This window comes from Macadamia integrifolia, chromosome 4, assembly GCF_013358625.1.
Source record: "Macadamia integrifolia cultivar HAES 741 chromosome 4, SCU_Mint_v3, whole genome shotgun sequence".
Lineage (NCBI taxonomy): Eukaryota > Viridiplantae > Streptophyta > Magnoliopsida > Proteales > Proteaceae > Macadamia > Macadamia integrifolia.
The window spans coordinates 14,038,431-14,049,182 of NC_056560.1; the positions used below are offsets into that span (position 1 = coordinate 14,038,431).

At 38.7% G+C, this 10,752-nt stretch overlaps 1 protein-coding gene across 1 annotated transcript in view; it reads right to left on the minus strand.

The window, feature by feature from the left end:
* Positions 1-1,479: 1,479 nt before the first annotated feature.
* The window catches only part of LOC122076462 (ATPase 11, plasma membrane-type-like), a 10,342-nt gene continuing 1,069 nt past the window's right edge, over positions 1,480-10,752 (minus strand). Inside the window, exons 5-22 of the mRNA XM_042641764.1 lie at positions 10,578-10,715; positions 10,282-10,416; positions 10,004-10,183; positions 9,710-9,916; positions 9,491-9,610; positions 7,954-8,073; positions 7,744-7,866; positions 7,556-7,660; positions 7,308-7,452; positions 4,695-4,859; positions 4,311-4,549; positions 4,111-4,143; positions 3,893-3,974; positions 3,527-3,687; positions 2,895-3,080; positions 2,608-2,790; positions 2,347-2,525; positions 1,480-1,863 (exon numbers count right to left, since the gene is read on the minus strand). Of these exons, the coding sequence (XP_042497698.1) occupies positions 1,767-1,863; positions 2,347-2,525; positions 2,608-2,790; positions 2,895-3,080; positions 3,527-3,687; positions 3,893-3,974; positions 4,111-4,143; positions 4,311-4,549; positions 4,695-4,859; positions 7,308-7,452; positions 7,556-7,660; positions 7,744-7,866; positions 7,954-8,073; positions 9,491-9,610; positions 9,710-9,916; positions 10,004-10,183; positions 10,282-10,416; positions 10,578-10,715 (2,598 nt within the window). The 3' untranslated portion in view covers positions 1,480-1,766. The remainder of the gene's footprint in view (positions 1,864-2,346; positions 2,526-2,607; positions 2,791-2,894; positions 3,081-3,526; positions 3,688-3,892; positions 3,975-4,110; positions 4,144-4,310; positions 4,550-4,694; positions 4,860-7,307; positions 7,453-7,555; positions 7,661-7,743; positions 7,867-7,953; positions 8,074-9,490; positions 9,611-9,709; positions 9,917-10,003; positions 10,184-10,281; positions 10,417-10,577; positions 10,716-10,752) is intronic.

Below are 10,752 nucleotides of genomic sequence, written 5' to 3' on the forward strand. Positions count from 1 at the left end.
AAACAACTTATTAGAAACACAAGACAGCCAATCAGAAATATCACGAAATCCCCCACTCTTCAGGGATGTCCTCAGCGCTGCCAAATATGGTTCTCTGAGCTATGTATATAAATGTGTGGACTCTAATCCTCTTTTATCTTGTTTCCTAGCTATGGCTCATAGTGCTGGGAACAGGAAGTTACCTCCTTCTCTGCCTGAATGTTTTAATATGTAATCTTTTATCTTGTTTAATATTAATTATCTGGTTCATAAAAATAATAATAATAATAATAATTCCAATAATAATGTAGTGGCATTTTTATAAATTCTTTGAACTGTAAACCCATTTTTTTATGCTTGTTTCAAATTGAAATTTGACGTCTGGAATAATTACAAGGTTCCCTATCATGTGGACCTATCAAAATCTATCCACGTGCTCATATGGCTAATGGTGACAAGAAATTGTAGTTTAATCACATGCCAATTTTTTTATAGACCATCTCAATCATATGGTAAAAAATATCATCAAATAATTCTACTCAACAAAATCAGCATGCCGATTAAATTATACTGCAACCCTTGGTTGCCTGAGGAACACCCACATAAATTTTTCACGAACAAAGAAAAAAAAAATTCTCATGGTGATGATAGATGACCACAAATAAGTAGATTTAAGTAATAATGATCTTAGATTCATAGGTGTTTTACTCACAATTTTTTTCCATAAATAGCTTAAGAAAACCCAGTTAGTCAGCTTTGCCAGGCTGGTCTGCAGCGTGGAGAAGATAAAATGTAAGTCAGTCCCACTCTCAAAGATCATTTCGCTAACCATAATTTTATTGATCATTCATCTCTTAGAATTCAAAGTACAACTTTTTCTTTTGGTAGAATTCGAAGTACAGTTTAGTGCTTCATTAGTAACAATAACAAGAGCTTAGGCATTTTATAAGTAATTTTCTTTTCAGTGCCATACTGCCGTTATCAGTAACGGGTTCACAGGCAGAGGAATTCATTTACAAACCACCACAAATATCGTCAAAAACATTAACTAAACAAACCTGTTCCCGATTTAAAACACATGGGTTTCTAATTAGATTTAACAATAACATGGTGTGATTCACCATTTTCTAAAACCTAGCAACCTTACTCTGCTGGTAACCTATAAAGCAAAGGAGAGCCGTTTCAACTAGGGTTCTTACCCACCATCAATGCGGGGGCCAAACATGCTAGTGAAGAGCTTCGTGATTCCTGTAACGATTCTGATTTGACTTTAGAGAGGTCCGATGATTTAATTCATACAATGGCAAGAAAATTAATCTGATTCAACTGAAAATCATCCCACACCTTGGCAGTGATGATTATTCATCCATGTTGATGGCATTGCCCGCAATAATCTCTAGGAACACCATGAAACCATCATCCTAAAAGATCCTAAACACACCAAATTACGCCCAAGGAGAAGGCTCACCACCTTAACATACAAGTTTTGAGCCAGAAGCATAGGAAAAAAATCTCACTATAGACATAAAATGGCAAAACACATATCACAACGACCCAACCCTTCTTACCAGCACTTCTTTTTCTGGTGTGGAGCAATTAAGTTATATCAACTGAGTTAGAACAGAACACACACAGGGTAGAGGGCACTAAGAAGTGAAACTACAGGGATAATGCCCATGCCCAATAGTAAGAAAGGGGCATTCAGGTGACGAATTGGATCGCATCTTCAACTTTACCACCTTCAAATGTATAATTATATTCTACTGAAATCACATAAATGGCTGCCGTTACACGGTGTATGATTGCTGAATTGTATCTATGTCTAGGCCCTTCAATCTCACCACCGACTCAACATGTCCTTTCAATGTGTTGAGTTCCCGTAACCTGCATCATGCCATGATAGCCTAAGTTAGTGTGCTTTTGGTCAGAAATATTGTCTCCTAAAGCTCAAGCGATTTTACGATTTAATGTCTATGAAGATACAATGGATATTAGTGGCAATAAATAAGTATACATTGCAAAATTGTACCAATCAGTATACTCTGGCAAGAGGACCATAATGCTAGTCTAGTCATCCAATGGATTGGCTGCATAACAGTTGGCTAAGGACCAAAGGGCGGTAAGCCAAGGCATGAGCACCATGCTGACCCATGACCCATGCAGGTAGACTTTTAGCTCTACATCAGCTAGGTTTTCAATTTTAGTAGAACCATTCATTGCCCAACCAGCCAGCAAGCATGATGATTTAAACATTTTAACACAAAATGACCCTCGCTAAATAGTCGGTGGTTCTGATACCCAGGCCCCGGAAAAGATAATTCCTCCTTTCCATTTCTATTCACTATGCAAATAATCAGTTTTTTATACCTTGCAATTTCAGCTCGTCTTTTGGCCTCTTCAGCTATCTGATTAAGATCTGTGAAACTGGAGTGGTCGTTGAACATCTTGGTGTCAGGTGGGTGCAGACCATGAAGAGTCCTCTGAGCATGTGCCCACTTCAGCTCACGAGCTTCCTTCCCGAAATCCTTCTGCCTCGTAAAGGCAATCTGCAAGGAATCCAGAGCGGAAACTCAGCAACAAGTTTCAGGTTAAATTACACTAACGACTAATAGAAAACAGGATTCATACCCTCTGCTCAATAACAAGATCCCAAGCTCTTCCACTCAGAGCATATCGGATGGTGAACTTTATGAAATCAAGAGGGAAGTAAGTGATGATATTATAAAGCCAAATCACGCCAGCCCAACCCCATCCGATCCCCTCAATTGCTGCAAACCCCCAGTTTGCATAGACTGCAATAAGGGTAGCTATCTGTCAAAGAACAAATAATGTTTTAGATTTTCATTCTTTCATTGTTCTCTCCGCACGACAAGATAAATCAGGAGCTTGCACACAAAGGGAGGGAAGATTGCTACCAGTTGGGCAACCACAAAAGCCACTGCGAGCAATAAACCGGGGCGCTCCACAAAAGACCAACTCCGAGCTCGTGTCACAAATATGAGGGCCTGACTGATGGTACTCACTTGAAGATACACGGCTGAGGCCAGTTTCTTGGTATCATCTCGAGCTCCTTTCTGAAGACTAGAAACCCCAAACGTTCTCTGGAAATGTACAAAAAAGAAAGTCAAGTAACTACTTGAGAAACTGATTAATTGGTATATCCTCAGAAGTTGCTACAGCAAACTATGACAGCAGAATATGGATAAATAACAGGCTTCAAAGGGAAGAAGAGCATTAGCAATCCCACAGTGATATAAATTTTCTTTAGAATTTTTGTAAGATCAAGGGACCCTTGACTGACATATACACAACATTATAATAATGCCATGTCTTTCACAGGATCATTTTTCATGAAAAGGGCATAAGTTGTGATTAAGTTTTCCAATTATATCCATTAAAAAAAAAAAAAGGAAGAAGAAGAAGAAGAAGCTTCTAAATTACCCAGAAAACATAAATATCATCCATTTTTCTACACAATAAAAAGTTCTCTCCTGTTTACTAGCTCAAGGTAACAGTTTTTATGTTTTCTACAGCGAACCCATCGTACCGGAAAGAAATTCGTCTTATATGCTGCCCAGAAGAAAATAACCGTCATCATTGCCAAGTAACTACCAAGAATTATGCCAGTTGCAAATATTTCAGACAGCTTCCAGCTGTCTGGCAGAGGGGAAGGCTTCACCCTATCCTTGGAAATTGTCATTATGGTACCTGATAAATCATAGAAAGCAAGTTGTTAGCATGAAAATGGAAAAATAGAAAGAATAATACACCAGCTAGTACAAGAGGCAGTTTCTGGCAATGAAACTTCATGAGGTGCAACAAAATAAAACAATTAATGGTATTTACTAAGCTAGAAAAATAAAATCATGGATGATCCACTGTGGAGGTAAAGTATTGGGGAAGACAAACTAACCGTCGTTAAGGATGGCAATGATCAGCACCATGAAGGGTGGGAAATCAAATTCCCATATAAGTGCCAGCAGCATGAAACCAAGCTGTTAAGGTCAGGGGAGAAAAGGATCATATTTCAGAACCCAGCAGCCAGCTTACAAAACCTTTACACCAGATGTGCAGGAATAGATGTTGTACAGAGTCAATTAAATGAACCTTAAACAACTGCAGGAAACTTACCACAATACGTATTGTGATAGAAACCGCATAAATCTACAGAAAGACAAGGGAAAAACCACAATTATCAAGAATAGCCCATATGTTAAACCCATGCTAAATCTTTTGTAACAGGTAAAATTTGTAATCATGACATTCATACATAAGCCAAATTGGTTAAACAGGCCAAATCATGTTGAGCTGTAGCTAGAGACGAAGTTTACCGTGTAATTTTTCATTCTCTGGAAGATTGCCCTACTAGTCAATACTGCACTGATGATAACACTAAGACCAGGTTCTGTCAGTACAATGTCAGAAGCACTACGAGCCGCATCAGTTGCATCAGCAACTGCTATCCCAATGTCAGCCTTCTTAAGAGCAGGAGCATCATTGACTCCATCGCCAGTCATTCCACATATATGTTTTCTTGCTTGCAAACGTTTTACAATCTCATATTTGTGCTCTAAACAATCAGGAACAACGAGGTTAAATGAAGCAAGGACATGGAAATAAGCATGCTTTGAGCACACAAGAATAACAAATAAGAAGTAGTAGTTCCACGGTGGAAATATAATAATCCTCAATAAGGAAAGCAACAAAAACATTACCAGGGAATACCCCAGCAAAACCATCAGCTTTCTCTATCAATTCATCAACAGGCAAAGCAGCAATTGACTCATCCTTGTTTTGACCCAGCAAAGCAGATGAGGGATACATGTTCGTTCCCATTCCCAGACGTCGTCCTGTTTCCTTCCCTATTGCCAGTTGATCACCTGATGGGAATCACCCCCAAAAAAGTCAAGCAATAGGCATGGAGAACGAATACAAAAATCCACTAATTTGATTGTGTGGCAGGTACAAGGACCAGAAGGAAATACAGAAAATTAAGAGAGATGATCATCCATCACATGCGTTTTGATGTGAATATCAACCAACCAAGTTGGCCATAATGCTGCTGTTCAATAAAATCAGTATTTACATGCAGTTGTCAGCCAAGGCAATCAGGCAGCCCCAAGATGTCAAATTCATACCAACCTAGGCAAGGTATAAACAGGCAGTAAACCAGGCAGACACGGGACTAAGCACAGTTTTCTTCAATGTGTTTTAAAATGGACTTGCCTGCCTACTGCCGGTTCAATGGGATCAAGCTAAATGTGTTCCACAATTCATCAGAAATATTAATATGCATCGCCAAATTGAAAACCAAAATGTTAGCTGGAAAAATGTCATCCAAACAGGCAGTTGTAAGCTCCAATCCTCCCTCAATGAAAAAAACAGTTCAATAACCAGCAGCTGTCCACCAGTTAGAACGATATAAACAGTCTAATCATCTGGACAGAATGAGTAGATGACAAATGAATGGCTTTCAAGGCCTCCCATCTGGAGTTTGAGACATATCCCCAAGGCCTGGTGGCCAACAGTCCAATGTTCAACGTACCTGATAATTTTCATGAGCCCAGATAGTTTATGTGCATGTTTTAACTTTTAAACACCAAGAGACTTGCAGAAAACCATTTCACAATTCTCAATTTCCAAACGGCTATCCATACATAGCCCCCCATTACCCTCCCCCTCCCCCCCACCCCAAAAAAAAAAGAAAGTAAAAAATAGGGGGGGAGGGTGGAGGCATTATTCATTTTATGAGGTCGAATTTGTCACAAGGCCACAACCTGCTTGCCACATGGCAGGCTTGGATGGCATGGGTGGGTCATGTGATAATGGATTTCCCACACAATCAACTGCCAAATTTCAACCTGAAACAGCGCTGGAAGTGGCTGAAAAACATCATTAATTACAAGAACCCATTTCACTGTAATGGAATTTTATGGCATTTCTGTAATTTCGAGCACACTTTGAGATACTTCCTCCAGTAATTTTGAGCTGAACTTGACAAGTGATGAGTGAGTTGTCCCCACTTCCATGGACTCATCCATGTTTGGTAAGGGAGCAATTCATGACAACTATGGCACATCAGGGACAGTCGTTACATATGTAATACAACCCAGAAAGTGTTCTATAATCAATGCATTATAGTTGATCTTTTATATATTTTATTATAATTAAATAAGAGTATTTATTAGGGTGAAAATGCCAGAAATCTGCCTGGTATATATTCGGCCTATTAATGCCACAAAAAGCAAATCGCATAGTTAAATATTTTAATATACCTATTATGTTCAATAAAATGTAAAGTAATTCTTTGGAAGGAAGAAAGTTGGATTCAATCTATAAAAAACAAGTGTTACAATAACTACCATGTCCTAATTTCTAAATTTAGTATCTAATACAAGATTTCCACATAAAGAGTTTTCCCCAATTTCCATATAGAAACCAAAAATTATTTCTATGAAACATGGATCGGTGTCAAAAGGAATATTTCTTTTTTGGGATGGAAGTGTTGATCTTCAATCAACCCATGGTCCAGTATACACTTTGATCCAAAATGACACAAATAGTTTGGCAATTTTTGTGTAAAACTCCTTGTATTCTTCTTGCTAAAACAAATAGTTTCTAGAGATGCATTTAAGTGAATCCCCAACCACTGCGTTACTGTCGACATAATATTTTGGCCCAACAAAATTTCAGAAACACTCGAACAACATTTCAAGCTAAAACTCCTCGTCTTGTTCGAAGGAAAGTCTATTCTCCATTTATTTAAAATCACATGTATTTATTTTCAACAATCATTGAAACCACAACATTTGAATCAATTCCTGCAGAAATAGGTCAAAATTTTAAAATATGATCCAATATTTGGTAAACTCAAAAAAAATGTCGAACTATAAGAAAGAAGGCAAGACCTCCAACTAGAAGATTAATATAACATTAATATATTAATCCCATATCTGAAAATTCCTTCAACATATTAATATTGCTATCTATACTAAGCATTAGGATTTGTGAAACATCCAGGAAATACAAAGGATCAGTTTTTAGTAATAAAGCTAAACCTTCTAACTGATAGGTGTGACTTAAGAATAAAAAAAATGAATCATTCAGCAGTCCTCAGACTATCTGGAAGGAGTATTTTATGTGGAGAAATCTGGGTATAAACAGCAGCACACCAATTCACCAGAAGCCCGTAACCTTACTAGATTTAACGACACCATGAATCTTAATTTACCCACATAATTCAAGTAGATGATATCATTTTTTCCCCTTCACATGGTAGCTCCAGATGTCAAGGTTAAGGGATAACATTTCTTTAGACGTCAACGCACCTGTGATCATTTTAACATTTACTCCAAGGTTTAGAGCCCTTCTTATAGTCTCCGCACTGTCATGTCGAGGTGGGTCAAAGAGAGGCATGAGACCAATGAACTGCCATAGACCTCCAGAGCTTTCTTTCCTTCCCTCCGGAACTTCCTGTACATCAAAGGAAAACATAGACCATACAGCATGAAAAACAGAATGAGGTAGAATACACATAAAAAAACAGTAGGAGAGAGCCAATAGAGCAGATTATGACCTGGTATGCCAATGCAAGTGATCGTAATCCACGTTCAGCAAACTTATCAATCACTACATGAACTCTTCGTTCAATATCCAGCTTATTGTGTACAAGATTCAGAATCTGGGAACCATATCACTTACAGGAATGAAGATAAACATCCAATAAATTAGGACAAAATTCTCAAGAGTGAGGAAATTTGTTACCTGCTCTGGTGCACCTTTGCTGACCCGATGCATTTTACCATCACTGTCAATATATGTCAACGCTGTTCGCTTATCGGTTGGGTTGAATGGAAGGAAGTGAACCTCTTGAATGCCAGCCCGTGCCTATTAATGGTAAAAACAAAAAGGCATTAATACTAAGCAAAACTGAACATTGCTATCCAAAAAAAATCACTATGATTGATGATTTACCTCCTTGGGGTCAGCAAGCATCCCAACTATGGCAGCATCTATTGCATCCTGGTTTTCCACCCTGGAGGCCCGGGCCGCCATCAGAACAACAGTATCGGCATCAATTCCTTTTGTGAAGACCTGAGTAAATGTAATTCAAGTTTAGACCATTGTTCTCAAGGCATCGCCTATGCGGTTACTACAATGGACTCCTTGGTGCTCAAGGCCTCTAGTGCCTTGATTATCAAGGTTCCAAAACACAGGCAAAAAATAATTATAAGATATTGAACTAAATGCCTATAAAATTTGAAAAACCATAAAATATATAGCTAATTAAATATCAAATAGATAACCATCATTACGGTCTGAATGTAAAATATAGATCTCGTTTTGTTGAAGAATTCCAGCAGATGAAAGAAGAGAAGAATTTGCAGTTGGTCTGGTCCAAACTTGAACCAGTATCCTGGTTCACAACCAACCTTGTGGTTGAGTTTCATTCAGTAAAGGGACTTCAAATCATAGGCTAGTGCTTAGGAGCTTATTTCCTTTATTTATCGGTAAGTTGTTTGGACAGACTGGAATACCACTTATAAATTCCATACGTGTTTTGAAGTCGATCTCTGTTATTTTTCAATTTAGGATTCCTCCCTTATAAGTCTGCAGTAGGGAAAAGTTTCCTTTTTCAATTGGTCTTCATTTCTTCTATTAAACAGTATTTGAGTCAGTTATGGATTTTCCAAACACAGCCTGCAGCTGGAGAGTAATTCTATATGTTCTTGGTCTTTTCCTGTTTTGAGTCTTATTTGAATTCCGTTTTAAAGCTTTATAAATTTATGTAAGAGGCTTAAGCCTTCCCCACAATTTCTTAATGAATACATTGTTGCCGCAACTATGATTTGTGGACTTCAGGCTGGCTCCTTGGATTCTGAGGGTCAACCCTTGTGGACTCAAGAGTGTTCTGCTGCTGATTCAGCAAGGATCTGGTGGATTCTTGAATGCTCTTCTAATCCAATTGATCAGATCCGATCAAATTCCAATTTCATTACCTGAGATATCTATTCTTGTTAATAGCTTTCTGTTTGTAGGTTCTGCCAAAAATCTGAGATTAAGTCTTGATATTTCAAATCTGTTTCAGATTGCCATTAATGGGGGTTTACACTACTGACCAATCATTCAACCAGTTCAATATTTTCTTGCAGTTTTGACCCTCAAGTTCCCTGCTGTCAAACTTTCTTTGTTTTTGTGGGTTTCAAGAATCCAACTCTCAATATGACTCTTCAGTTCCTTAACCGTCACTATTTAATCAAATTTTACCGAACTATTCTCCTTGACCGTTAGGCCACTTGACCAGATTTTCTGGCCAATCAAACGTGTATTTGTTTAGTTATTGAATTTCTCTTGATTTCTGGTTGGGTTATATTCCTGCAATTAGGCCTCGCCTAGGTGACTGGCAATCGCCTTGGCCTGGCTTGGGTGCCATGACTACTATGGGTTTGAATAATTTAAAATATGTCCTTGCTCAGAACTGCATCCACAGAAAGTAGCACTATCAACAAACCTCAATAAGATTTTTGTCAACTGAGAGCTTGTTCAGTGTCAAAGTTCCAGTTTTGTCGCTGCAAAGCACGTCCATGCCCGCCATTTCTTCTATAGCAGTCATTCTTTTTGTGATGGCTCCCTGCATTGATTAATAACAGAATGCCTCATCTATCAAGGACAATGCAACCCACAATGGGTTATGAACAATAACATCCCCAAAATGTCTGCCACATCTTACCTGCTGAGATAAGCGATGGGAACCAATTGCCATTGTTACTGACAGAACTGTAGGCATGGCAATGGGAATCCCTCCAATCAGAAGCACAAGTAGATTGTCAATTCCGGGACGATACTCTCGATGCTGAATGGGATACATAACGATAATCTCCACTACCATTCCAATGGCAATTGAGCAAATGCAGAAGTTCCCAATTGCAGTCAAAACCTAACAAATAGATATATGGACTGATAAACCCAGCAATAGATAGGAATATAAGTCTATTGAATTGGTGGGAACTACATAGATTCCTACCTTTTGGAAATGGCCAACTTGGTTTGTACTGTCCACAAGGTGAGCAGCCTTTCCAAAGAAAGTATGCACACCAGTGGCAATGACCACAGCTTCGATCTCTCCCTGCTTGCAAGTCGAACCAGAATAGACACCATCACCTGGGCCTTTACTCACGGGTAGGGATTCCCCTGTCAGGGCAGACTGCAAATGAAACAGGACTAGATTTATAAGGAAGACTAATTTGATCCAATTGTTAGAGACGCTGAAGACAAGAAAACAACAGTTCTACTTCTAGTCACCTGATCAATTTTTAATGGATCTCCCTCAAGGAGACGAGCATCCGCTGGAACTATATCTCCAAGCTTAATACTGATTATGTCACCTGGGACAAGAACAGCAGCATCCTCCTCGCTCCACCTTCCATCTCGAAGGACCTGTATTTTACATAAAGAGTAAACCAATTTAGTGTCAAGCCGTGTGCACCAGCCCAAAAAAGAAAACAGGAAACTGGAAACCTTAAACAACCAACAACACTGAACAGAACGAGATCAGAATGGAAATACTAGCATAGAAACATGTCACTTCAATTTACTACCTTGGCCTTTGGAGCAAGCCGTGCCATGAGAGCAGCAGCAGCGTTACCAGCATTGTTCTCCTCGATGAAACTGATAGTCGAATTGATAACAAGCAGAGTGATGATACCGACAAAGTCCTGCCAGTCGGGAGGTTTTCCCTGCCGAGTGCCAAAAAATTAAAAAAAAAAAAAAAAA